We start from the raw sequence: 26,845 nt of genomic DNA, 5'->3' as shown, positions 1-26,845 counted from the left end.
TTTCAATACTGTTCTGATACAATCACCATCGCACTGCCCTATCCCATCTGGACAAGAGGAATAGCTATGTAAGAATTCTGTTCATTGACTACAGCTCAGCATTCAACATCATAGTACCCTCCAAGCTCATCATTAAGCTTGGGGCCCTGGGTCTGAACCCCGCCCTGTATAACTGGGTCCTGGACTTCCTGACAGGCCACCCCCAGGTGGTAAAGGTAGGCAACAACACCTCCGCTACGCTGATCCTCAACACAGGGGCCCCACAAGGGTGCGTGCTCAGCCCCCTCCTGTACTCCCTGTTCACCCATGACTGCATGGCCGAGCACGCCTCCAACTCAATCAGCAAGTTTGCAGACGACACAACAGTGGTAGGCCTGATTACCAACAATGACGAGATAGCCTACAGGGAGGAGGTGAGGGCCCTGGTGGAGTGGTGCCAGGGAAATAACCTCTCCCTCAACGTCACCAAAATGAAGGAGCTGACTTGGACTTCAGGAGACATCAGAGGAAGCACGCCCCCAAACAAGTCGACGAGGCCTTATATTTCTATATTTCTTAATTCCATTATTTTACTTTTAGATTTGTGTGTAGTGTTAGATATTACAGCACTGTTGGAGCTAGGAACACAAGCATTTCGCTACATCGGCTAAACGTGTATGCGACCTCTGACATGCGATTTCATTTGACAATCCGTGTTCTGATCACGTTCAACGTGACCGTGTCGTCTCACCGTAATGACGCCCTTCTCCTGCATGCGTCCCGGGGTGTCGTGGAGGTCGGCGAACTGCACGGCCACCTGGTGGTAGATGGGTAACAGGAACTCCTCCCGCTCCTTCAGTTTGGTCTCCAGCTCCTTCCTCTCTGGCAGGCCAAGCTCTGGGGTACCTGGAGAAGGAGACATGGCCAGGAGGGTTACAACACAAACCAAAGATTATTCAGTGAGGTCTGATGCAAGCCAGCTGCATACCGAGAACATCCCAAGGACATTGTGTCAATGTGACAGCGTGAGCATTTGGGATGGGCTCCACTTCCTTTTATCACTGTATCTGTTCTGTATGACAGCGGGATTGTTTGGGGAAGCAGCTACTCAAATCAAATTTGATTAGTCACATGCGCCGAATTCAGCATTTGTAGACCTTACAGTGAAATGCTTACTGACCAACAATGCAGTTTAAAACAAATACAGATAAGAGTAAGAGATAAAAGTAACAAGTAATTAAAGAGCAGCAGTGAAATAACAATAGCGAGACTATATACAGAGTTAATGTGCGGTGGCACCGGTTAGTTGAGGTAGTATGTACATGTAGATAGAGTTATTAAAGTGACTATGCATAGATGACAACAGAGAGTAGCAGTGGTGTAAAGAGGGGGTGAGAGGGGGTGCACTGCAAATAGTCTGGGTAACCATTTGACTAGATGTTCAGGAGTCTTATGGCTTGGAGGTAGAAGCTGTTTAGAAGCCTGTTGGACCTAGACCTGGCGCTCCGGTACCGCTTGCCGTGCGGTAGCAGAGAGAACAGTCTATGACTCGGGTGGCTGGACTGTTCTGCTACCTCAAGGCAAGCGCTACCATTAGCATGAGCAGTATGTTGGTTCTATGTGAAATTGTTCAGGAGGTAGGTATTTGCTCAGCGTGGGTTCTTTATGACTGTACAGCGCAGGCTCAGCTCTCAGTATCACTGTCGGTTGTGGCTCAGTGTTCTCCAGAATCCCGGGCTGCTGTGCTGCTTGTCAGCAGAGATTGATTTCTGTCAAAGCCAATCGGTCAGCCTCCCCACCACAGCCCCTAGAGGCCCGGCGCTGGCCCATAGCTCTATGGCTCCATGGTGCTCCTGTGAGCCCAGAGGAAAATCAATAGGCTGGGTTGGGTAGGAGGACAGGGCGGGAGACAGCAGGCCCTGCTGATTGATCTGGCCCTGCTGTGATTGACACATCTCCCCAGGGGACAGAGCAGGGACGATACGATCACCCTCAGATAAAGAACAAGAGTGACAGGGAATTACAGCACACGCACGCACACGTGCCCCGCTAGATATTATCATTCCTCCCTCACAGAGAGGGATACAGAGGGAGAGGAGGAGAAAGAGCAAAGCAAATGGGATAGTGGATAGCACAGAGAGAACTGCATAAAGAGATTGACAGAGGGACTGTGCGAAAGTATGAATAAAGCTCTAGGACAGACCCAGTCTCTCTGCCAGGCCCATGTAGACCGGGTCCACCCTTCTCATGGTCTTCACCAGGTCCTTCTTCCTGAACTTGATCTCTACTGTCCCCTCTGGCTCCAACACTCCACCACTGTGGAGCAGAGAAGAGAGGGATTCATCAAGATGTCCGAGGCTCTACATAGCATCATAATGTCACTGATCTGAGCCTACATCAAACCGTGCATTGGTCGAGTGTCTAAACAGTGACTTCTGTCTTTGGCATGCTGCCGAGAGGGGTATGGTTAGTGGATGGAAGTCAAACTCACCGACTGTCTTTGTCAGCGTACATCTCCATGTGGCGGGGGTTGATGGTGGGGTCTATGACCACCCAGGACCCCCCTCTCAGCTCTGCCTGGGGAGGGATGTATACCAGAACAGGCTGGCGGTACTCTCTCAGCCCATCCACGATGTAGGCTCCAAACTTCAGCACCTGGTCATACATGTCTGACAGAGGCACAGGAGAGGAATTTGATACGAGACTGAAAACCCACACCAGTATAACTGACAGATATATAAGCATCCATTCTCTGGTACCTTTCATGCCTCCAGAGAAGCCCCTCCAGTTGGCGAACACCATGAGAGGGAGGCCCTCGCGGTTCAGGTCCTTGATGGCCTGTGCCGTCTTAAACGCAGAGTCAGGGAACCACACCTGGCCTGCCTGCTGGATGATCTGAGAGCAGGACACAAAGGGTTACTAGTGATCATGCGTTGCTGTGCGTCTATGTGGGTAAACCTGTATTTGGGACACAGGCCAGTGTATATTAGGAGGAACTTACCTTGGCTTCAGAGTCCAGGTTTGCTGGATCGGCTGGGATTGACAGCTCCACTGATCTGGTTTCCACAGCAACCACTCCAGTAGGTATGCCACCAAGCCTGTGAGAGAGCAGAGGGTCACATCAGGACACTCAACTATGCATCCCTGAGGGCTGATTGGTCAGGTGTTTGAGGTCAGACAGGTCAATGTGTGGGGTTAAGATGGGTGAGCTAGCTATGTGAAAGGGGGATACCTAGTCAGTTGTACAACTGAATGCATTCAACTGAAATGTGTCTTCTGCAATTCACCCAAAACTCTCAAATCAGATATCAGGTCGGAGGGGGTTTTCAGTACATGGACTTGCATGACCACATTATTTTATAGACAGTGGGATGATCGGATAGACCATTTAACTTATTTCCTGCACGGCTCACACAACATCCTGTTCTAGAACTACATACATTCTAAACAAATGATGTTGTGACCAAGATGACCCTTGTGAAATAGACTTGGTTATGGTCTGGGGCCTCATTTATAAACATTGCACATGTACAAATATACCCCAAAACATGCGTGCGTCAGCTTTCCCGCAAAAGTTGCAATTTATAAAAACAAAACTTGGTGTGAGAATGTCCTTTCCTCCACACCATGCTTACGAACATTTTCTAGTGGTTGAAGTATTGTATTTCAAGCAGGCAGGCAAGTATTTTGTGCAAGTGAATATGATAAGCTTATTCATAAAAACAAGATGCGGCCATTTGCTGTTAGTGAGAAGAGCGAAAATAATTAGACATAGGAATCTATTCCTATTTATTTTCAGAACCAACGCAGAATAAATTCCTCACCTTTTCTGGCCGTGATGGGTTCAAATCTTGAAGTAGCCATACAACAAACTACCATATGTATCTCTCATCTAAATTGGGCCTAGTAGCCAAGTTAACAGATAGGCTATGTATTTCAGGTTTTGCTGTATGCCATTCCATGCTACTACTGTTGGTAACCTACTGTACATTTTATGAGTAGCCTAGACAATGTTTCAGAATTCATGGGCAGTCCAGCATATTAGGTTGGGGTGGTAAGTCAATGGAAAACATTGTTGAATTCAAATGTTCTGCTGACAGATCCACAACAACTTGACATAGTTGTTTTTATTTCAGAAGCTGTAACAGTCCATCAAATACAGCATAAGTTACTGCCAAAGGGGCCTCTCGAGTGGCGGAGTGGTCTAAGGCACTGCATCTCAGTGCTTGAGGCATCCCTACAGACCTGGGTTCGATCCCAGGCTGTGCCGTAACCGGGAGTCCCATAGGGCGGCACACAATTGGCCCGGCGTCGTCCGGGTTAGGGGAGAGTTTGGCCAGGGGAGCTTTACTTGGCTCATCACGCTCTAGCGACTCCTTGTGGCAGGCCGGGCGCCTGCAGGCTGACTTCGGTTGTCAGTTGAACGGAGTTCCCTCTGACACATTGGTGCAGCTTCCGGGTTAAGCGGGCGGGTGTTAAGGAGCGCGGTTTGGCGGGTCATGTTTCGAGGGACGTGTGACTCGACCTTCGCCTCTCCCGAGCCCGTTGGGGAGTTGCAGGGCTAAATAGTTTAAATAGTTTAGAACAAACAATTAATCAAGTGCTTGGCACTCGCTATAGGTGGCATGTATGTTTAGTTTGAAAAAGTCAGTGTAAAAGATGAAAACATTCTGCCCACACCTCTACAGAAACTGAACTGGTTTAATGCCAATAGTTCCAAATTATACAGCAGTAAAAGGGGGTTATTGACACCATAAAAGTCGCATGGCGGAGTTATAACGCTCGTTTACGCACGCTGTTTTATAACAGGTCTGATTCAAAATGGGAAACACGTATGTACGGCATGCGCCAAGTTTATACATCTCAATATTTATACGCAAGTATTCTTTTCAAAAATGGTGCATGCAAATATTCAGTGTGACATTTACGCAGCGGTTATACATGGGCCCCGTGGTATGTTTATAAAAGGACTATAGTGTGTCTATATTGCTTAAAAACAGTGGAGTGATGTGGTTCCTTACCTGGCTCTGCCCACCACCACACTTTGAGCCCACGGCTGCATGATCTCTGAGAACGAGCCATGGTCAAAGAACCCACTCTGCCACGGGCCCTTTGGAGCTGGGGGGGAGAGAGAGAGACAGAAAGACAGAGAGATTAAATAATTTATTATTACAAAGTAAACATTTGTAAATAAAAAATAAAACATTCCTTTACTTGGCAGATTTTTTTCCCCTCCAGATTCTACTCCTGTCATATCCATGAAGGCAAAAAAACAGTGTTTCTTATTTTTAAACAGAAATCTCTAATCTTGTCAGGTCCCATGACGGATGAGGCTGTAAAGAGCCTAGCTCAGCTCTCTGCTCCTGGCAGAGTGAGCGAGACAGGGCTAGTCTAAGAGGTTACCATTCAATTAAGCCTCCCCACTCATCACAACTAAAGACCGGTCTCCCCCCCACACCGCACGCCCTGCCGGCCCCAATCTCTCCCCCTGCCCAAAGTTGTAATTACACTGATATGGAATCTGCTCAGGCCTGACCCTGCATGTATAACATGAGCCATCCATTCCCCTGCTATCTCTCTCTTCATCCACCCAGCTAGAACGCTGCCCAGGGTTCACCATGTCTCTCAGTGTCTGGAGAGCCTATAACCCTCTCTAACAAACAGGAATTAGTTTAACCCCTGACCTCTGGGAGATCTGCCTGAAATGATCATAGTGCAAAATCGCAGGCCAACCTTTAAATGACACTCAGACTAAATTGAAGTGTGAAGAGCTGCTGTTTCGACACCTGCTGATGCAGCACTAGTGTGAATGGAGGAGGGGATGAATATGACTACAAGTGAGTGATTATTATGATGATAGGAGAGAATTATGAAGATCCTTTATTGCACAGCGATTGAAGTGATGAGTGTGGCACAGAGTCTGCCTTATGCACAATGTGGCAAGTGAAAAGTAGTTGCTTCTGGTTTGTGGAGTGCTGTAAATGTTCATCTCTGAGAGGAAGGAAGGAAGGAAGGAAGGAAGGAGGCTACTCACTCTGGCTGGGGCGTCCTGCCAACATCCAGCGGGGGTCATAGGGGGCCTTGGTGGGCATAAACTCCACCAGCCGGTCTATGGGGTCCTTGGCATTGATGATGGGCACAGGACTAGATCGGTCCTGGGGGGGAAGGGGGTATAAACATCAACTATGAATTTAACCCAGCTTCACTGAAAAGCTAACAGCGTAAAGGTACATGTGCATTAGACGAGCCTAAATGGATGGACAATGGGTTCAATTCGGATAAGATGGTTACCTTGGGCATGTAGGAGAGCCAGTGCAGCAGCATGTGGACTCCCTCAAAGTCATCACACACAGTGCTGTGGGTCACACCGTTGTTGTGCATGATCTGAATCCCACCCAGCTGGTTGTTGGAGGTGTACACCTCTCTACCCAGCACCTACAGGAAAGAAGATGGGGGTGATGTCACATTCTGTTTACCATTGGTGATTTCTTTCATAGTCATGTGTCAAACCAGCCTTCCCTGTAGCTCAGTTGGTAGAGCATGGTGTTTGCAACGCCAGGGTTGTGGGTTCGATTATCACGGGGGGCCAGCACAGAAAAAAAATGTATGTAATGTATGAAATGAAATGTATGCATTCACTACTGTAAGTGAGCGTCTGCTAAATGACTAAAATGTAAATGTAAACCAAACCATGTCAGCCAATTTCCCTACAAATTACAAGCTGAGAGACCACCAACAATATTTACACATTAGGCATGGGTAGGTAATGGCTTTTTTATGTTGTGACACCCATTCTTCTCCCTACTGGGACGAGCTAAACCCGCTGAGGCTGGGGATGGAGGGTAGTGTCCCTGGGGCTGTGTATCAATAGGATCCCCCACACAGACACAGACCTATCCCCCAGGTGACAGGGACCCTGCTGCTCCTCACCGCACCTTGGCCTCGTCAATACTGTCGATCGGTGGCCAGGGATCACTATCCCGGTGTTCACTGGGCGCCACGGGCACCTGGCGTTCTCCCAGGCGGCCGCGTTATTGGTAACCTCCAGAGTGAATTAATACCGGAGATTTGTCCTCGCTGACACTCTATCCAACCACACTATCGACAGGAGCCATGACAAAGAGCTGCCCGCCTGCACTGCACACTGCCTCACAGCCTGTTTATGAGCACCCACACACATAGAAAGACACTGCACACTGCCTCACAGCCTGTTTATGAGCACCCACACACATAGAAAGACACTGCACACTGCCTCACAGCCTGTTTATGAGCACCCACACACATAGAAAGACACTGCACACTGCCTCACAGCCTGTTTATGAGCACCCACACACATAGAAAGACACTGCACACTGCCTCACAGCCTGTTTATGAGCACCCACACACATAGAAAGACACTGCACACTGCCTCACAGCCTGTTTATGAGCACCCACACACATAGAAAGACACTGCACACTGCCTCACAGCCTGTTTATGAGCACCCACACACATAGAAAGACACTGCACACTGCCTCACAGCCTGTTTATGAGCACCCACACACATAGAAAGACACACACGCGCTCTCTCTCTCTCTCTCCCTCTCATGCGCGCTCTCCCTCTCACACACACGCGCGCTCTCCCTCACACACGCACGCGCTCTCTCGCTCTCACACGCACGCGCTCTCTCGCTCTCACACGCACGCGCTCTCTCGCTCTCACACGCACGCTCTGTCTCGCTCTCACACGCACGCTCTCTCTCGCTCTCACACGCACACTCTCTCTCACACACACGCACCCGCTCTCTCACACACACGCACGCGCTCTCTCACACACACGCACGCGCTCTCTCACACACACGCACGCGCTCTCCACACACACACACGCACGCGCTCTCTCACACACACGCACGCGCTCTCTCACACACACACACACACACGCGCTCTCTCTCACACACACGCGCTCTCTCTCACACACACGCGCTCGCTCTCACACACACGCGCTCGCTCTCTCACACACACGCGCTCGCTCTCTCACACACACACGCGCTCTCTCTCACACACACGCGCTCTCTCTCACACACACACGCGCTCTCTCTCACACGCACGCGCTCTCTCACACGCACGCGCTCTCACACACACACACACGCACGCGCTCTCACACACACACACGCACGCACGCGCTCTCACACACACGCTCGCGCTCTCACACACGCACGCACACGCTCTCGCGCTCTCACACACACACGCGCTCTCACACACACGCACGCACACGCTCTCGCGCTCTCTCACACACACGCACGCGCTCTCTCACACACACGCACGCGCTCTCTCACACACACGCACGCGCTCTCTCTCTCTCACACACACGCGCTCTCTCTCACACACACACGCGCTCTCTCTCTCACACACACACCCGCGCTCTCTCTCTCACACACACACCGCGCTCTCTCTCTCACACACACACACGCGCTCTCTCTCTCACACACACACGCGCTCTCTCTCTCACACACACACACCCAGCGCTCTCTCTCACACACACACCCAGCGCTCTCTCTCACACACACACCCAGCGCTCTCTCTCTCACACACACACCCAGCGCTCTCTCTCACACACACACCCAGCGCTCTCTCTCACACACACACCCAGCGCTCTCTCTCACACACACACACCCAGCTCTCTCTCTCACACACACACCCAGCTCTCTCTCTCACACACACACCCAGCTCTCTCTCTCACACACACACCCAGCTCTCTCTCTCACACACACACCCAGCTCTCTCTCTCACACACACACCCAGCTCTCTCTCTCACACACACACACCCAGCTCTCTCTCTCACACACACACCCAGCTCTCTCTCTCACACACACACCCAGCTCTCTCTCTCACACACACACCCAGCTCTCTCTCTCTCTCTCTCACACACCCAGCTCTCTCTCTCACACACCCAGCTCTCTCTCTCTCTCTCTCTCTCTCTCTCTCTCTCTCACACCCAGCTCTCTCTCTCTCTCTCTCACACCCAGCTCTCTCTCTCTCTCTCTCTCTCTCTCTCTCTCTCTCACACCCAGCTCTCTCTCTCTCACACACGCACGCGCTCTCTCTCTCTCACACACACACGCGCTCTCTCTCTCACACACACGCGCTCTCTCTCTCACACACACCCGCGCTCTCTCTCTCACACACACACCCAGCTCTCTCTCTCACACACACACCCGCTCTCTCTCTCACACACACACGCGCTCTCTCTCTCACACACACACGCGCTCTCTCTCTCCACACACACACAGCGCTCTCTCTCTCACACACACACCCAGCGCTCTCTCTCACACACACCCAGCTCTCTCTCTCACACACACACCCAGCTCTCTCTCTCAACACACACACCCAGCTCTCTCTCTCACACACACACCCAGCTCTCTCTCTCACACACACCCAGCTCTCTCTCTCACACACACACCCAGCCTCTCTCTCTTCACACACACCCAGCTCTCTCTCTCACACACACACCCAGCTCTCTCTCTCTCACACACACCCAGCTCTCTCTCTCACACACACCCAGCTCTCTCTCTCACACACACCCAGCTCTCTCTCTCTCACACACCCAGCTCTCTCTCTCTCTCTCTCTCACACCCAGCTCTCTCTCTCTCTCTCTCTCACACCCAGCCTCTCTCTCTCTCTCTCTCTCACACCCAGCTCTCTCTCTCTCTCTCTCACACCCAGCTCTCTCTCTCTCTCTCTCTCTCTCTCTCACCCAGCTCTCCTCTCTCTCTCTCTCTCACACCCAGCCTCTCTCTCTCTCTCTCTCACACCCAGCTCTCTCTCTCTCTCTCTCTCACACCCAGCTCTCTCTCTCTCTCTCTCACACCCAGCTCTCTCTCTCTCTCTCTCACACCCAGCTCTCTCTCTCTCTCTCACACCCAGCTCTCTCTCTCTCTCTCTCACACCCAGCTCTCTCTCTCTCTCTCACACCCAGCTCTCTCTCTCTCTCTCTCTCACACCCAGCTCTCTCTCTCTCTCTCTCACACCCAGCTTCTCTCTCTCTCTCTCACCCAGCTCTCTCTCTCTCTCTCACACCCAGCTCTCTCTCTCTCTCTCTCACACCCAGCTCTCTCTCTCTCTCTCTCTCACACCCAGCTCTCTCTCTCTCTCTCACACCCAGCTCTCTCTCTCTCTCTCACACCCAGCTCTCTCTCTCTCTCTCACACCCAGCTCTCTCTCTCTCTCTCTCACACCCAGCTCTCTCTCTCTCTCTCTCACACCCAGCTCTCTCTCTCTCTCTCTCACACCCAGCTCTCTCTCTCTCTCTCTCTCACACCCAGCTCTCTCTCTCTCTCTCTCACCCAGCTCTCTCTCTCTCTCTCTCTCACCCAGCTCTCTCTCTCTCTCTCACACCCAGCTCTCTCTCTCTCTCCACCCAGCTCTCTCTCTCTCTCACACCCAGCTCTCTCTCTCTCTCACACCCAGCTCTCTCTCTCTCTCACACCCAGCTCTCTCTCTCTCTCTCACACCCAGCTCTCTCTCTCTCTCTCACACCCAGCTCTCTCTCTCTCTCTCTCACACCCAGCTCTCTCTCTCTCTCACACCCAGCTCTCTCTCTCTCTCACACCCAGCTCTCTCTCTCTCTCACACCCAGCTCTCTCTCTCTCTCACACCCAGCTCTCTCTCTCTCTCTCACACACACACACGCTCCCTCTCTCACACCCAGCTCTCTCTCTCTCTCACACCCAGCTCTCTGTCTCCCTCTCTCTCACACCCAGCTCTCTGTCTCTCTCTCTCACACACACACACACACACACTGAATAGCACATGTACGAGACTGCCTGTATGAGTGTGTGTATATTGGTTTATTGTGCGTCTCTCCCGGTGTGAGAGGCTAATGAAGGATGGCATGGAGGCCACTGAACTCATTTTGGCGTCCAAACTGCTCCTGTGACCTGCCGGACCCATTAACCTCCCCTCTCCCGCCACACACACACACACACACACACACACACACACACACACACACACACACACACACACACACACACACACACACACACACACACACACACACACACACACACACACACACACACACAAGGGCGGGCGGCCGCGCAGGGGACACAGCTCAGTAAAACACAGAGAGGCGCTCGTTGCTCACTCTCAGCTCTCACCTCTTCGGCCATCATTTACTTTCTTTATTACCATTAATGGTTATGTCCCTGGCTACAAATCCTGGGCGCTCTCCTAAAACTGTCAGGGCAGCCCGCGGCCCCGGCAAGCATTGCAGTCACCTTGACAGGCAGACGCAGGGCCTGTGTGCCACCGGGCTGGGCCTGGGTTCATTAAGATTCCACAGCAGAGGGAGAGGGAGGGTGGAGGGACATAGGCCCACAGATATTTGTGCAAGTAGTTACTATCCAGCCACCATACAAACAGGAGAAAGATGTCCATCACTGAATGAAATTAGCATATCAAGATGGGTGTATGTCCTCTTCATACGGCTTTGGTGAACCAGGGAGTCTATGGGGAAATAATGTGTCTTTTTTGTTGTTACCATGGCTACTGCTGAATGGACACATCCATTTGATAATGTTACAGTAAGCTTAAAAATAGGAAACTATAGACTTACTGCCAATGTGGAAGACTGGGAATCATCGACTTGATATGTTATAGAAAACACAATTATAGTAAAAACTATAGATTTACTGCGAAATGGATACATCTGTTAGATTTCCTATTTAAAAAAAAAAACACATTTACTGTAACGCATACTGTAACACACAATCTGACGTTTCTCTAGCAACCAGCATCCGAAAACGAGCGCGCACACACATACACGCGCACTTGCAGAAAAACCTGCAAATGGAAACGGGCATGTAGTTGTGTTTTGTCATGAGCAGATTTGTCATGTAAATTTGGAATGGAGTCATGTTAATGCAGAGACAGGGAGGAGAGATGGAGAGAGAGAGATGGAGAGATGGAGAAAGGCAAGAGAGATGGAGAAAGGAAGGAGAGAGAGAGAGAGGGGAAGGAGAGAGAGAGAGGGGAAGGAGAGAGAGAGGGAAAGGAGAGAGAGAGGGAAAGGAGAGAGGGAGGAGAGAGAGAGGGAAAGGAGAGAGGGAGGAGAGAGAGAGGGGGAGGAGAGAAAGGAAGGAGAGAGATGGAGAGAGAGGAGAGGAAGGAGAGAGGGAGAGAGAGGAAGGAGAGGAGAGAGGAAGGAGAGAGAGAGGAAGGAGAGGAGAGAGGAAGGAGAGGAGAGAGGAAGGAGAGGAAGGAGAGGAGAGAGATGGAGAGGAGAGAGATGGAGAGAGGGAGGAAGGAGCGAGAGATGAAGGAAGGAGCGAGATGGAGAGAGGGAGGAAGGAGAGAGAGATGGAGAGATGGAGAAAGGCGAGAGAGATGGAGAAAGGAAGGAGAGAGAGAGAGAGAGAGAGAGGAAGGGGAGAGAGAGGGAAAGGAGAGAGAGGGGAAGGAGAGGAGAGCGGAAGGAGAGGAGAGCGGAAGGAGAGGAGAGAGGAAGGAGAGAGAGAGGGCAAGGAGAGGAGAGAGGAAGGAGAGAGAGAGGAGAGAGAGAGGAAGGAGAGAGAGAGGAGAGAGAGAGGAAGGAGAGAGAGAGGAGAGAGAGGAAGGAGGGAGAGAGAGAGAGAGGAAGGAGAGAGAGAGGGAAAGGAGAGAGAGGGGAAGGAGAGGAGAGCGGAAGGAGAGGAGAGCGGAAGGAGAGGAGAGCGGAAGGAGAGGAGAGGAAGGAGAGAGAGAGAGAGAGAGGAAGGAGAGAGAGAGGGCAAGGAGAGGAGAGAGGAAGGAGAGGAGAGGAGAGAGAGAGGAAGGAGAGGAGAGGAAGGAGAGAGAGAGGAGAGGAAGGAGAGAGAGAGGGGAAGGAGAGAGAGAGGGGAAGGAGAGAGAGAGGGGAAGGAGAGAGAGAGGGGAAGGAGAGAGAGGGGAAGGAGAGAGAGGGGAAGGAGAGGAGAGGGGAAGGAGAGAGAGGGGAAGGAGAGAGAGAGGAAGGAAGGAGAGAGAGAGAGGGGAAGGAGAGAGAGAGAGGGGAAGGAGAGAGAGAGGGGAAGGAGAGAGAGAGGGGGAAGGAGAGAGAGAGGAAGGAGAGAGAGGAAGGAGAGAGAGAGAGGGGAAGGAGAGAGAGAGGGCAAGGAGAGAGAGAGGGCAAGGAGAGAGAGAGGGGAAGGAGAGAGAGGGGAAGGAGAGAGAAGGGAAGGAGAAAGGAGAGAGAGGGAGGGAGAGGGAGGAGAGAGAGGGGGAGGAGAGAGAGAGGAAGGAGAGAGAGAGGAAGGAAGGAGAGAGAGAGAGGAAGGAGAGAGAGGGGAAGGAGAGAGAAGGGGAGGAGAGAGAGAGGAAGGAAGGAGAGGAGAGGGGAAGGAGAGAGAGAGAGGGAAGGAGAGAGAGAGAGAGGAAGGAGAGAGAGAGAGGAAGGAGAGAGAGGGAGGAGAGGGAAGGAGAGGAGAGGGGAAGGAGAGAGAGAGGGGAAGGAGAGAGAGAGAGGAAGGAGAGAGAGAGAGAGGAAGGAGAGAGAGAGAGGAAGGAGAGAGAGAGAGGAAGGAGAGAGAGAGGAAGGAGAGAGAGAGAAGAAGGAGAGAGAGGGGAAGGAGAGGAGAGGGGAAGGAGAGAGAGAGAGGAAGGAGAGAGAGAGAGAGAGAGGGCAAGGAGAGAGAGGGGAAGGAGAGAGAGGGGAAGGAGAGAGAGGGGAAGGAGAGAGAGGAGAGAGAGGGGGAGGAGAGAGAGAGGAAGGAAGGAGAGAGAGAGAGGAAGGAAGGAGAGTGAGAGAGGAAGGAAGGAGAGTGAGAGAGGGGAAGGAGAGAGAGAGGGGAAGGAGAGAGAGGGGAAGGAGAGGAGAAGGAGAGAGGACGGAAGGAAGAGAGAGAGAGAGGAAGGAGAGAGAGAGAGAGGAAGGAGAGAGAGAGAGAGGAAGGAGAGAGAGAGAGAGGAAGGAGAGAGAGAGAGAGGAAGGAGAGAGAGAGAGAGGAAGGAGAGAGAGAGAGGAAGGAGAGAGAGAGAGGAAGGAGAGAGAGAGAGGAAGGAGAGAGAGAGGAAGGAGGGAGAGAGAGAGAAGAAGGAGAGAGAGGGGAAGGAGAGAGAGGGGAAGGAGAGAGAGGGGGAGGAGAGAGAGAGGGGGAGGAGAGAGAGAGGGGGAGGAGAGAGAGAGAGAGGGAAGGAGAGAGAGAGAGAGAGGAAGGAGAGAGAGGAAGGAGAGAGAGAGAGAGGAAGGAGAGGGCAAGGAGAGAGAGGGCAAGGAGAGAGAGGGCAAGGAGAGAGAGGGCAAGGAGAGAGAGGGCAAGGAGAGAGAGGGCAAGGAGAGAGAGGGCAAGGAGAGAGAGGGCAAGGAGAGAGAGGGGAAGGAGAGAGAGGGGAAGGAGAGAGAGGGGAAGGAGAGAGAGGGGAAGGAGAGAGAGGGGGAGGAGAGAGAGAGGAGAGAGAGGGGAGGAGAGAGAGAGGAAGGAAGGAGAGTGAGAGAGGAAGGAAGGAGAGTGAGAGAGGGGAAGGAGAGAGAGGGGAAGGAGAGGAGAAGGAGAAGGAGAGACGAGAGGAAGGAGAGGAGAGAGGAAGGAGAGAGAGAGAGAGGAAGGAGAGAGAGGAAGGAGAGGAGAGAGAGGAAGGAGAGGAGAGAGGAGAGCGGAAGGAGAGAGAGAGAGGGGAAGGGAGAGAGAGAGAGGAAGGAGAGAGAGAGAGAGGAAGGAGAGAGAGAGAGAGGAAGGAGAGAGAGAGAGAGGAAGGAGAGAGAGAGAGAGGAAGGAGAGAGAGAGAGAGGAAGAGAGAGAGAGAGGAAGGAGAGAGAGAGAGGAAGGAGAGAGAGAGGAAGGAGAGAGAGAGAGGAAGGAGAGAGAGGAAGGAGAGAGAGGGAAGAGAGAGAGGGGAAGGAGAGAGAGGGGAGGAGAGAGAGAGGAAGGAAGGAGAGAGAGAGAGAGAGGAAGGAGAGAGAGAGAGGAAGGAGAGAGAGGAAGGAGAGAGAGAGAGAGGAAGGAGAGAGAGAGAGAGAGGAAGGAGAGAGAGAGAGAGGAGAGAGAGAGAGAGGAAGGAGAGAGAGAGAGGAAGGAGAGAGAGAGAGAGGAAGGAGAGAGAGAGAGGAAGGAGAGAGAGAGAGAGGAAGGAGAGAGAGAGAGGAAGGAGAGAGAGAGAGGAAGGAGAGAGAGAGGAAGGAGGGAGAGAGAGAGAAGAAGGAGAGAGAGGGGAAGGAGAGAGAGGGGAAGGAGAGAGAGGGAAGGAGAGAGAGGGGAGGAGAGAGAGAGGGGAGGGAGAGAGAGGGGGGAGGAGAGAGAGAGAGAGGGGAAGGAGAGAGAGAGAGAGAGGAAGGAGAGAGAGGAAGGAGAGAGAGAGAGAGGAAGGAGAGGGAAAGGAGAGAGAGGAGAGAGAGAGAAGGGGCAAGGAGAGAGAGGGGAAGGAGAGAGAGGGAAGGAGAGAGAGGGGAAGGAGAGAGGGAAGGAGAGAGAGGGAAGGAGAGGGAGGGAAGGAGAGGAAGGAGAGAGAGAGGGGAAGGAGAGTGAGAGAGGGGAAGGAGAGAGAGGGGAAGGAGAGGAGAGAGGAAGGAGAGGAGAGGGAGGGGAGAGAGGAAGGAGAGAGAGAAGAAGGAGAGAGAGAGAAGAAGGAGAGAGAGGGGAAGGAGAGGAGAGGGGAAGGAGAGAGAGGGGAAGGAGAGAGAGGGGAAAGAGAGAGGGGAAGGAGAGAGAGGGGAGAGAGAGGGGGGAGGAGAGAGAGAGAGGAGAGAGGGGAGAGAGAGAGAGGAAGGAAGGAGAGGAGAGAGGAAGGAAGGAGAGTGAGAGAGGGGAAGGAGAGAGAGGGGAGGAGAGGAGAAGGAGAGAGGACGGAAGGAGAGAGAGAGAGAGGAAGGAGAGAGAGAGAGAGGAAGGAGAGAGAGAGAGGAAGAGAGAGAGAGAGAAGGAGAGAGAGAGAGAGGAAAGGAGAGAGAGAGAGAGGAAGGAGAGAGAGAGAGGAAGGAGAGAGAGAGAGAGGAAGGAGAGAGAGAGAGAGGAAGGAGAGAGAGAGTATGAAGGAGAGAGAGAGAGAGGAAGGAGAGAGAGAGAGGAAGGAGAGAGAGAGAGGAAGGAGAGAGAGGAAGGAGAGAGAGAGAGAGAAGGAGAGGGGAGGAGAGAGAGGGGAGGAGAGAGAGGGAGGAGGAGAGAGAGGGGGAGGAGAGAGAGAGGGAGGAGAGAGAGAGAGGGGAAGGAGAGAGAGAGAGAGGAAGGAGAGAGAGAGAGAGGAAGGAGAGGGCAAGAGAGAGAGAGGGAAGGAGAGAGAGGCAAGGAGAGAGAGGGAAGGAGAGAGAGGGGAAGGAGAGAGAGGGGAAGGAGAGAGAGGGGAAGGAGAGAGGGGAAGGAGAGAGAGGAAGGAGAGAGAGAGAAGGAAGGAGAGGAGAGAGGAAGGAAGGAGAGGAGAGAGGGGAAGGGAGAGAGAGGGGAAGGAGAGGAGAAGGAGAAGGAGAGAGACGAGAGGAAGGAGAGGAGAGAGGAAGGAGAGAGAGAGAGAGGAAGGGAGAGAGAGGAAGGAGAGGAGAGAGGAGAGGAAGGAGAGAGAGAGAGAGGGAAGGAGAGAGAGAGAGAGGGAAGGAGAGAGAGAGAGAGAGGAAGGAGAGAGAGAGAGAGGAAGAGAGAGAGAGAGAGAGGAAGGAGAGAGAGAGAGGAAGGAGAGAGAGAGAGGAAGGAGAGAGAGAGAGGAAGGAGAGAGAGAGAGGAAGGAGAGAGAGAGAGGAAGGAGAGAGAGAGAGGAAGGAGAGAGAGAGAAGAAGGAGAGAGAGGGAAGGAGAGGAGAGGGGAAGGAGAGAGAGGGAAGGAGAGAGAGGGGGAGGAGAGAGAGAGGAAGGAAGGAGAGAGAGAGAGGGAAGGAGAGAGAGAGAGGAAGGAGAGAGAGAGGAAGGAGAGAGAGAGAGAGAGGAAGGAGAGAGAGGAAGGAGAGAGAGAGAGAGGAAGGAGAGAGAGAGAGAGAGGAAGGAGAGGGCAAGGAGAGAGAGGGGAAGGAGAGAGAGAGGGCAAGGAGAGAGAGGGCAAGGAGAGAGAGGGGAAGGAGAGAGAGGGGAAGGAGAGAGAGTGGAAGGAGAGAGAGGGGAAGGAGAGAGAGGGGAAGGAGAGAGAGGGGAAGGAGAGGGAGGGGAAGAGAGGAAGGAGAGAGAGAGTGGTGGAAGGAGAGTGAGAGAGGGGAAGGAGAGAGAGGGGAAGGAGAGGAGAAGGAGAAGGAAAGGAGAAGGAGAAGGAGAGGAGAAGGAGAGACGAGAGGAAGGAGAGGAGAGAGGAAGGAGAGGAGAGAGGAAGGAGAGAGGAGAGAGGAAGGAGAGAGAGAAGAAGGAGAGAGAGAGAAGAAGGAGAGAGAGGGGAAGGAGAGAGAGGGCTGGAAGGAGAGAGAGGGGAAGGAGAGAGAGGGGAAGGAGAGAGAGGGAAGGAGAGAGAGGGAAGGGAGAGAGAGGAGAAGGGGGGAGGAGAGAGAGAGGAGAGGAAGGAGAGAGAGAGAGGGGAGAGAGAGGAGAGAGAGAGAGGGGAGGAGGAGAGGGGAAGAAAAGAGGGGAGAAAGGGAAGGAGAGAGAGAAAGGAGAGAGATGGGAAGAAAAGAAAGGAGAGAGAGGAAGGGAGAAAGAGAGAGAAGGAGAGGGGGGGAAGGGGGAAAGGAGAAGAGGGGAAAGAGGAAGAAAAAGGGAAGGAAGGAGAGTGAGAGAGAGGGAAGGAGAGAGAGGGGAAGGAGAGGAGAAGGAGAGAGGAGAGAGGAAGGAGAGGAGAGAGGAAGGAGGAGGAGAGGAGAGGAAGGGAGGAGAGGAAGGAGAGGAGAGAGAGGAAGGAGAGAGAGGGATGGAAGGAGGAGAGAGGGGAAGGAGAGGAGGAAGGAAGAGAGAGAGAGAGGAAGGAGAGAGAGAGAGGAAGGAGAGAGAGAGAAGAAGGAGAGAGGAGAGAGAGAGAGGAAGGAGAGAGAGAGAGAGAGAGAGAGAGAGAGAAGGAGAGAGAGGAAGGGGAGAGGAGAGAGAGGAAGGAGAGAGAGAGAGAGAGAAGAGGAGAGGGAAGGAGAGAGAGAGGGAAGGAGAGAGAGGGGAAGGAGAGAGAGAGTGGAAGGAGAGAGAGGGGAAGGAGAGAGAGGAAGGGAGGAAGGGAAAGAGAGAGGGGAAGGAGAGGAGAGGGGAAGGAGAGAGAGAGGGCAAGGAGAGAGAGGGGAAGGAGAGAGAGAGGAAGGGGGAGGAGAGGAAGGAGGAGAGGGAAGGAGAGAGAGGGGAAGGAGAGGAGAAGAGAAGGAGAGAATGGAGAGGAAGGAAGAGGAGAGAGGAAGGAGAGGAGAGAGAGAAGAGAGAGAGGAGAGAGAGAGATGGAAGGAGAGAGAGAGATGGAAGGAGAGAGAGAGATGGAAGGGAGAGAGATGGAAGGAGAGGAGAGGGGAAGGGAAGGAGAGGAGAGAGGAAGGAGAGGGGGAGAGAGAGGAAGGAGAGAGAGATGGAAGGAGAGGAGAGAAGGAGAGAGAGGGGAAGGAGAGGAGAGAGGAAGGGAAGGAGAGGAGAGAGGAAGGAGAGAGAGAGAGAGGAAGGAGAGAGAGAGGGCAAGGAGAGAGAGAGGAAGGAGAGAGAGAGAGGAAGGGAGAGAGAGAGAGGAAGGAGAGAGAGAGAGAGGGAAGGAGAGAGAGAGAGAGGGAAGAGAGAGAGAGAGAAAGGAGAGAGAGAGGGGAAGGAGAGGGGAGGAGAGAGAGGGAGGAGAGAGGAGAGAGGGGAAGGAGAGAGAGGGGAAGGAGAGGGAGGAGAGGGAGAGAGAGAGGGAGGAGAGAGAGGGGAAGGAGAGGAGAGAGGAAGGAAGGAGAGAGAGAGAGGGGAAGGAGAGGAGAGGGGAAGGAGAGAGAGAGAGAGAGGGAAGGAGGAGAGAGAGAAGAAGAGAGAGAGAGAGAGGAAGAGAGAGAGGAAGGAGGAGAGAGGAAGGAGAGAGAGAGGGAAGGAGAGAGAGAGAGGAAGGAGAGAGAGAGGAAGGAGAGAGAGGAAGGAGAGAGAAGAGAGAAGGGAGAGAGAGAGAGGAAGGAGAGAGAGAGAGGGAAGGAGAGAGGAGAGAGAGAGAAGGAGAGAGAGAGAGGAAGGAGAGAGAGAGAGGGGAAGGAGAGAGAGGGGGAAGGAGAGGGAGGGAGAGAGGGGAGGGAGAGAGAGGGGGAGGAGAGAGAGAGGAAGGAAGGAGAGAGAGGGAAGGAGAGAGAAGAAGGAGAAGAGAGAGATGGGAAGGAGAGAGGAGGGGGGGAAGGAGAGAGAGGGGAAGGAGAGAGAGAGAGGAAGAGAGGAGAGAGGAAGGAGAGGAGAGGGGAAGGAAAGGAGAGGTGGAGAGAGGAGAGAGAGGGAGAGAGAGGAGAGGAGAGAGGAAGGAGAGAGAGGGGAAGGAGAGGGAGGAGAGAGAGAGGGAGGAGAGAGAGAGGGAAGGAAGGAGATGAGAGAGAAGGAAGGAGAGTAGAGAGGGAAGGAGAGAGAGGGGAAGGAGAGGGAGAAGGAGAAGGAGAGACCGAGAGGAAGGAGAGGAGAGAGGAAGGAGAGGAGAGGAGATGGAAGGAGAGAGAGAGATGGAAGGAGAGAGAGAGAGAGGGGAAGGAAGAGAGAGAGAGGGAAGGGAGAGAGAGAGAAGGAGAGGAGAGAGAGAGGAAGGAGAGAGAGAGGAGAGGAAGGAGAGAGGAGAGAGAGGAAGGAGAGAGAGAGAGAGGAAGGAGAGAGAGAGAGAGTGGAGAGAGGAAGGAGAGAGAGGAAGGAGAGAGAGAGAGAGAGGAAGGAGAGAGAGAGAGAGAGGGGAAGGAGAGGGGAAGGAGAGAGAGAGGGCAAGAGAGAGAGAGGAAGGAGAGAGAGAGGGAAGAGAGAGAGAGGGAAGGAGAGAGAGGAGGAAAGAGAGAGAGGGAAGGAGAGAGAGGGAAGGAGAGAGAGAGGGGAAGGAGAGAGAGAGGGGAAGGAGAGAGAGGGGAAGGAGAGAGAGGGGAAGAGGAGGGAAGGAGGGGAGAGGGGAAGGAGAGGAGAAGAGAAGGAGAGACGAGAGAGAGAGGAGAGAGGAAGGAGAGGAGAGAGGAAGGAGAGGAGAGGAAGGAGAGAGGAGAGGAAGGAGAGGGAGGAGAGAGGGAGGAGAGAGGGAAGGAGAGAGAGGGGAAGGAGAGGAGAGGAAGGAAGGAGAGAGAGAGGGAGGGAAGGAGAGAGAGAGGAGAGAGAGGAGAGAGAGAGAGGAAGGAGAGAGAGAAAGGAAGAGGAAGAGGAGAGAGGAAGGAGAGAGAGAGGGGAAGGAGAGAGAGAGGGGAAGGAGAGAGAAGAGAGAGAGGAGGAGAGAGAGGAGAGAGAGGAGAGAGAGAAGGAGAGAGAGAGAGGAAAAGGAGGAAGAGAGAGAGGGAAGGAGAGGAAAGGGGAAGAGAGAGGGAGAGAGAGAGGAGGGAAGGAGAGGAAGGAGAGAGAGGAAGAGGGAGAAGAGAGAGAGGGAAGGAGAGAGGGAAGGAGAAGAGAGAAGGAGAGGAGAGAGGAAGGGAAGGAGAGGAGAGAGGAAGGAGAGGAGAGAGGAAGGGAGAGGAGGAAGGAGAGAGAGGGGAAGGAGAGGGAGGAGAGGAGGGAGAGAGAGGAAGGAAGGAGAGAGAGGAAGGAGAGCTAGAGAGGGGAAGGAGAGGAGAGAAGGAGAGCGAGAAGGAGAAGGAGAGAGAGGAAGGGAGGGAGAGAGGAAGGAGAGAGAGAGATGAAGGAGAGAGAGAGAGGAAGGAGAGAGAGAGAGGGGAAGGGAGAGAGAGAGGGGGAGAGAGAGAGAGAGGGGAAGGAGAGAGAGAGGGGAAGGAGAGAGAGAGAGAGGAAGGAAGAGAGAGAGAGAGGAAGGAGAGAGAGAGAGAGAGAGAGAGAGGAAGGGAGAGAGAGGAAGGAGAGAGAGAGAGAGAGAGGAAGGAGAGAGAGAGAGAGAGGAAGGAGAGGGGAAGGAGAGAGAGAGGGCAAGGAGAGAGAGGGGAAGGAGAGAGAGAGGGCAAGGAGAGAGAGAGGGCAGAGGAGAGAGAGGGGAAGGAGAGAGAGGGGAAGGAGAGAGAGAGGGAAGGGGGAGGAGAGAGGGGAAGGAGAGAGAGGGGAAGGAGAGAGAGGGGAAGGAGAGAGGGGAAGGAGAGAGAGGGGAAGGAGAGGAAGGAGGAGAGAGGGGAAGGAGAGGAGAAGAGAAGGAGAGACGAGAGGAAGGAGAGGAGAGAGGAAGGAGAGGAGAGAGGAAGGAGAGGAGAGAGGAAGGAGAGAGAGAGATGGAAGGAGAGAGAGAGATGGAAGGAGAGAGAGAGATGGAAGGAGAGAGAGAGAGGAAGGAGAGGAGAGGGGAAGGGAAGGAGAGGAGAGAGGAAGGAGAGGAGAGAGAGGAAGGGAGAGAGAAGGAAGGAGAGAGAGGGGAAGGAGAGAGAGAGGAAGGAGAGGGAGAGGGAAGGGAAGGAGAGGAGAGAGGAAGGAGAGAGAGAGAGAGAAGGAGAGAGAGAGGGAAAGGAGAGAGAGAGGAAGGAGAGAGAGAGAGGAAGGAGAGAGAGAGAGGAAGGGAGAGAGAGGAAGGAGAGAGAGAGAGGGGAAGGAGAGAGAGAGGGGAAGGAGAGAGAGAGAGGGGAAGGAGAGAGAGGGAAGGGAGGGAGGAGAGAGGGAGGAGAGAGAGAGAGGGGAAGGAGAGAGAGGGGAAGGAGGAGGGAGGGAGAGGAGGGATGGAGAGAGGGAGGAGAGAGAGGGGGCTGAAGGAGAGGAGAGGAAGGGAGGAGAGAGAGGGAAGGAGAGAGAGGGAGAAGGAAGAGAGAGAGAGAGAGAGGAGAGGAGAGAGAGGAAGGAGAGAGAGAGAGGAAGGAGAGAGAGGAAGGAGAGAGAGGAAGGAGAGAGAGAGGGGAAGGAGAGAGACGAGAGAGGAAGGAGGGAGAGAGAGAGAGAGAGGAGAGGAGAGAGAGAGAGAGAGGAAGGAGAGAGAGAGAGGAAGGAGAGAGAGAGAGGGGAAGGAGAGAGAGGGGAAGGAGAGAGAGGGGAGAGGAGGGAGAGAGAGAGGAGGAGAGAGAGGGGGAGAGAGAGGAAGGAAGGAGAGAGAGGAGGAGAGAGAGAAGAAGGAGAGAGAAGGAGAGAGAGAGAAGGAAGGAGAGAGAGGGAAGGAGAGAGGAGGGGAAGGAGAGAGAGAGGAAGGAGAGGAGAGAGGAAGGGAAGGAGAGAAGAGAGAGGAAGGAGAGGAGAGAGGGAAGGAGAGGTGCAGGGGAAGGAGAGAGAGGGGAAGGAGAGGGAGGAGAGAGGGAGGAGAGAGAGCTGGGGAGGAGAGAGAGAGGAAGGAAGGAGAGAGAGGAAGGAGAGCTAGAGAGGGGAAGGAGGAGAGAGGGGAAGGAGAGGAGAAGGAGAAGGAGAGAGAGGAAGGAGAGAGAGAGAGGAAGGAGAGAGAGAGATGGAAGAGAGAGAGAGATGGAAGGGAGAGAGAGAGGGAAGGAGAGAGAGAGAGGGAAGAGGAGAGAGAGGGAAGGAGAGAGAGAGGGGAAGGAGAGAGAGAAGAAGGAGAGAGAGAGAAGAAGGAGAGAGAGGGGAAGGAGAAGGGGAAGGAGAGGAGAAGGAGAGAGAGAGGAAGGAGAGAGGAAGGAGAGAGAGAGAGGAAGTGAGAGAGAGGAAGGAGAGAGAGAGAGGGAAGGGAGAGAGAGAGAGGAAGGAGGAAGAAGGAGAGAGAGAAGAAGGAGAGAGAGAGAAGAAGGAGAGGAGAGAGGAAGGAGAGAGAGAGATGGAAGGAGAGAGAGAGATGGAAGGAGAGAGAGAGAGGAAGGAGAGAGAGAGATGGAAGGAGAGGAGAGGGAAGGAAGGAGAGGAGAGAGGAAGGAGAGTGAGAGAGAGGAAGGAGAGAGAGATGGAAGGAGAGAGAGGGAAGGAGAGAGAGGGGAAGGAGAGGAGAGGGAAGGGAAGGAGAGGGAGAGAGGAAGGAGAGAGAGAGAGAGTGAAGGAGAGAGAGGCAAGGAGAGAGAGAGGAAGGAGAGAGAGAGAGGAAGGAGAGAGAGAGAGGAAGGAGGAGAGAGAGAGGAAGGAGAGAGAGAGAGGGGAAGGAGAGAGAGAGGGGAAGGAGAGAGAGAGGGGAAGGAGAGAGAGGGGAAGGAGAGGGAGGAGAGAGGGAGGAGAGAGAGAGGGGAAGGAGAGAGAGGGGAAGGAGAGGGAGGAGAGAGGGAGGAGAGAGGGAGGAGAGAGGGGGAAGGAGAGGAGAGGAAGGAAGGAGAGAGAGAGAGGGGAAGGAGAGGAGAGGGGAAGGAGAGAGAGAGAGAGAGGAAGGAGAGAGAGAGAGGAAGGAGAGAGAGAGAGGAAGGAGAGAGAGGAAGGAGAGGGAGAGAAGGAGAGAGAGAGGGGAAGGAGAGAGAGAGTAGAGAGGAAGGAGAGAGAGAGAGAGAGAGGAAAGGAGAGAGAGAGGAGAGAGAGAGGAAGGAGAGAGAGAGAGGAAGGAGAGAGAGAGAGGGGAAGGAGAGAGAGGGGAAGGAGAGAGAGGGGAAGGAGAGAGGAGGAGAGAGGGAGAGAGAGAGGGGGAGGAGAGAGAGAGAGAAGGAAGGAGAGAGAGGGGAAGGAGAGAGAAGGGAAGGAGAGAGAGAGATGGAAGGAGAGAGAGGGGAAGGAGAGAGAGGGGAAGGAGAGAGAGGGGAAGGAGAGGAGAGAGGAAGGAGAGGAGAGGGGAAGGGAAGGAGAGTGAGAGAGGAAGGAGAGGAGAGAGGAAGGAGAGGAGAGGGAAGGAGAGAGAGGGGAAGGAGAGGGAGGAAGAGAGGAGGAGGAGAGGGGGAGGAGAGAGAGAGGAAGGAAGGAGAGAGAGGAAGGAGAGCTAGAGAGGGGAAGGAGAGAGAGGGGAAGGAGAGGAGAAGGAGAAGGAGAGACGAGAGGAAGGAGAGGAGAGAGGAAGGAGAGAGAGAGATGGGAAGGAGAGAGAGAGATGGAAGGAGAGAGAGAGAGAGGAAGGAGAGAGAGAGAGGGGAAGGAGAGAGAGAGAGAAGAAGGAGAGAGAGAGAGGGGAAGAAGGAGAGAGAGAGAAGGAGAGAGAGAGAAGAAGGAGAGAGAGGGGAAGGAGAGGAGAGGGGGAAGGAGAGGAGAAGGAGAGGGAGAGGAAGAAGGAGAGGAGAGAGGAAGGAGAGAGAGAGAGAAAGAGGAAGAGAGAGAGAGAGAGGAAGGAGAGAGAGAGAGGAAGGAGAGAGAGAGAGGAAGGAGAGAGTATAAGAGAGGAAGAAGGAGAGAGAGAAGAAGGAGAGAGAGAGAAGAAGGAGAGAGAGAGAGAAGAAGGAGAGAGAGGGGAAGGAGGAGAGAGGGAAGAAGAGAAGAGGGAGGAGAGAGGAGAGAGAGAGAGGGAAGGAGAGAGAGGAAGGAGAGGGAGGAGAGAGGGAGGAGAGAGAGGAGAGAAGGAAGGAGAGAGAGAGAGGGGAAGGAGAGGAGAGGGGAAGGAGAGAGAGAGAGAGAAGAAGGAGAGAGAGAGGAAGGGGGAGAGAAGGAAGGAGAGAGGAAGGAGAGAGAGGAGGGAGGGAAAGGAGAGAGAGAGAGGAAGGAGAGAGAGAGGGGGAAGGAGAGAGAGGAAGGAGGGAAGGAGAGAGAGAGAGGAAGGAGAGAGGAGAGAGAGAGAGGAAGGAGAGAGAGAGAGGAAGGAGAGAGAGAGAGGGGAAGGAGAGAGAGGGGAAGGAGAGGGAGGAGAGAGGGAGGAGAGAGAGGGGGAGGAGAGAGAGAGGAAGGAAGGAGAGAGAGGGGAAGGAGAGAGAGGAAGGAGAGAGAGAGATGGAAGAGAGAGAGAGGGGAAGGAGAGAGAGAGGAAGGAGAGGAGAGGAAGGAGAGGAGAGAGGAAGGGGGAGAGAGGGAAAGAGAGAGAGAGGAAGGAGAGGAGAGAGGAAGGAGAGGAGGAGGGGAAGGGAGGGAAGGAGAGAGAGGAGAGAGGGGAGGAGAGAGAGGGGAGGAGAGAGAGAGGAAGGAAGGAGAGGAGAGGGAAGGAGAGTAGAGAGGAGAGGAAGGAGAGAGAGGGGAAGGAGAGGAGAAGGGAGAGGAAGGAGAGAGAGAGGAAGGAGAGGAAGGAAGGAGAGAGAGAGAGGAAGGGGAGAGAGGGAAGGAGAGAGAGAGAGGGGAAGGAGAGAGAGAGAGGGAAGGAGAGAGAGAGAGGGGAAGGAGAGAGAGAGGGGAGGAGAGAGAGAGAAGAGGAAGGAGAGAGAGAGAAGAAGGAGAGAGAGGGGAAGGAGAGAGAAGGAAGAGAGAGAGGGGAAGGAGAGGGAGAGGGAGAGGGGAAGGAGAGGAGAGAGAGGAGAGGAGGAGAGAGGAGAGAGGAAGGAGAGAGAGAGAGGAAGGAGAGAGAGAGAGGGAAGGAGAGAGAGAGAGAAAAGAGGAAGAGAGAAGAAGGAGAGAGAGAGAGAAGGAGAGAGAGAGAGAGAAGAAAGAAGAGAGAGGAAAGAAAAAAAGGAGAAAGGAAGGAAAAGGAAAAGGAGAGAGAGGGGAAAAGAGAGGAAGGAGAGAGAGGGAAGGAGAGGGAAGAGAGAGAGGGGGAGAGAGAGGGGGGAGAGAGGGAGGAGAGAGAGGGGGGAGAGAGGGAGGAGAGAGAGGGGGAGGAGAGAGAGAGGAAGGAAGGAAATAGAGAGAGGAAGGAGAGTGAGAGAGGAAGGAGAAAGAGGGGAAGGAGAGGAGAAGGAGAGACGAGAGGAAGGAGAGGAGAGAGGAAGGAGAGGAGAGAGGAAGGAGAGAGAGAGATGGAAGGAGAGAGAGAGATGGAAGGAGAGAGAGAGATGGAAGGAGAGAGAGAGAGGGGAAGGAGAGAGAGAGAAGAAGGAGAGAGAGAAGAAGGAGAGAGAGGAGGGGAGAGGAGAGGAGAGGGGAAGGAGAGGAGAGGAAGGAGAGAGAGAGAGAGAGAGAGGAAGGAGAGAGAGAGAGGAAGGAGAGAGAGAGAAGGAGAGAGAGAGGAAGGGAGAGAGAGGAAGGAGAGAGAGATGGAAGGAGAGAGAGATGGAAGGAGAGAGAGGAGGAGAGGAGGGGGAAGGAGAGGAGAGAGAGGAAGGAGAGGAGAGGGCAAGGAGAGAGAGGGCAAGGAGAGAGAGAGGGCAAGGAGAGAGAGAGGGCAAGGAGAGAGAGAGGGCAAGGAGAGAGAGAGGGCAAGGAGAGAGAGGAAGGAGAGGAGAGAGAGGAAGGAGAGATGGAAGGAGAGAGAGAGATGGAAGGAGAGAGAGAGATGGAAGGAGAGAGAGAGATGGAAGGAGAGAGAGAGAGAGGAAGGAGAGAGAGATGGAAGGAGAGAGAGAGATGGAAGGAGAGAGAGAGATGGAAGGAGAGAGAGGGGAAGGAGAGAGAGGGGAAGGAGAGAGAGAGGAAGGAGAGAGAGAGGAAGGAGAGAGAGAGGGGAAGGAGAGAGAGGGGAAGGAGAGAGAGGGGAAGGAGAGAGAGGGGAAGGAGAGGAGAGAGGAAGGAGAGGAGGGGAAGGAGAGAGAGGGGAAGGAGAGAGAGGGGAAGGAGAGAGGGGAAGATGAGAGAGGGGGAGGAGAGAGAGAGGAAGGAAGGAGAGAGAGAGAGGAAGGAGAGCTAGAGAGGGGAAGGAGAGAGAGGGGAAGGAGAGAGAGGGGAAGGAGAGGAGAAGGAGAAGGAGAGAGAGAGGAAGGAGAGACGAGAGGAAGGAGAGGAGAGAGGAAGGAGGAGAGAGGAAGGAGAGAGAGAGAGGGGAAGGAGAGAGAGAGAGGGAAGGAGAGAGAGAGATGGAAGGAGAGAGAGAGATGGAAGGAGAGAGAGAGAGGGGAAGGAGAGAGAGAGAGAAGAGAGAGAGAGGGGAAGGAGAGAGAGAGGGGAAGGGAGAGAGAGAGGGGAAGGAGAGAGAGAGAAGAAGGAGAGAGGGAGGGGAAGGAGAGGAGAGGGGAAGGAGAGGGAGAGGGGAAGGAGAGGAGAGGGGAAGGAGAGGAGAGAGGAAGGAGAGGAGAGAGGAAGGAGAGGAGAGGGGAAGGAGAGGAGAGAGGAAGGAGAGGAGAGGGGAAGGAGAGGAGAGAGGAAGGACAGAGAGAGAG

The 26,845-nt window shown here is 53.7% G+C and overlaps 1 protein-coding gene across 1 annotated transcript in view; it reads right to left on the bottom strand.

Moving 5' to 3' along the window:
* LOC106603271 (acetyl-CoA carboxylase) overlaps positions 1-26,845 on the bottom strand; it is a 74,463-nt gene that overhangs the window by 3,953 nt on the left and 43,665 nt on the right. The window contains 8 exon segments of the mRNA XM_014196704.2: positions 731-885; positions 2,183-2,295; positions 2,471-2,648; positions 2,739-2,874; positions 2,981-3,077; positions 5,001-5,097; positions 6,014-6,134; positions 6,271-6,414. Coding sequence (XP_014052179.2) covers positions 731-885; positions 2,183-2,295; positions 2,471-2,648; positions 2,739-2,874; positions 2,981-3,077; positions 5,001-5,097; positions 6,014-6,134; positions 6,271-6,414 — 1,041 coding nt within the window.

The sequence above is a fragment of the Salmo salar genome, chromosome ssa04 (genome assembly GCF_905237065.1).
Source record: "Salmo salar chromosome ssa04, Ssal_v3.1, whole genome shotgun sequence".
Taxonomy (NCBI): domain Eukaryota; kingdom Metazoa; phylum Chordata; class Actinopteri; order Salmoniformes; family Salmonidae; genus Salmo; species Salmo salar.
This window is presented reverse-complemented; position numbering and strand designations above follow the sequence as displayed.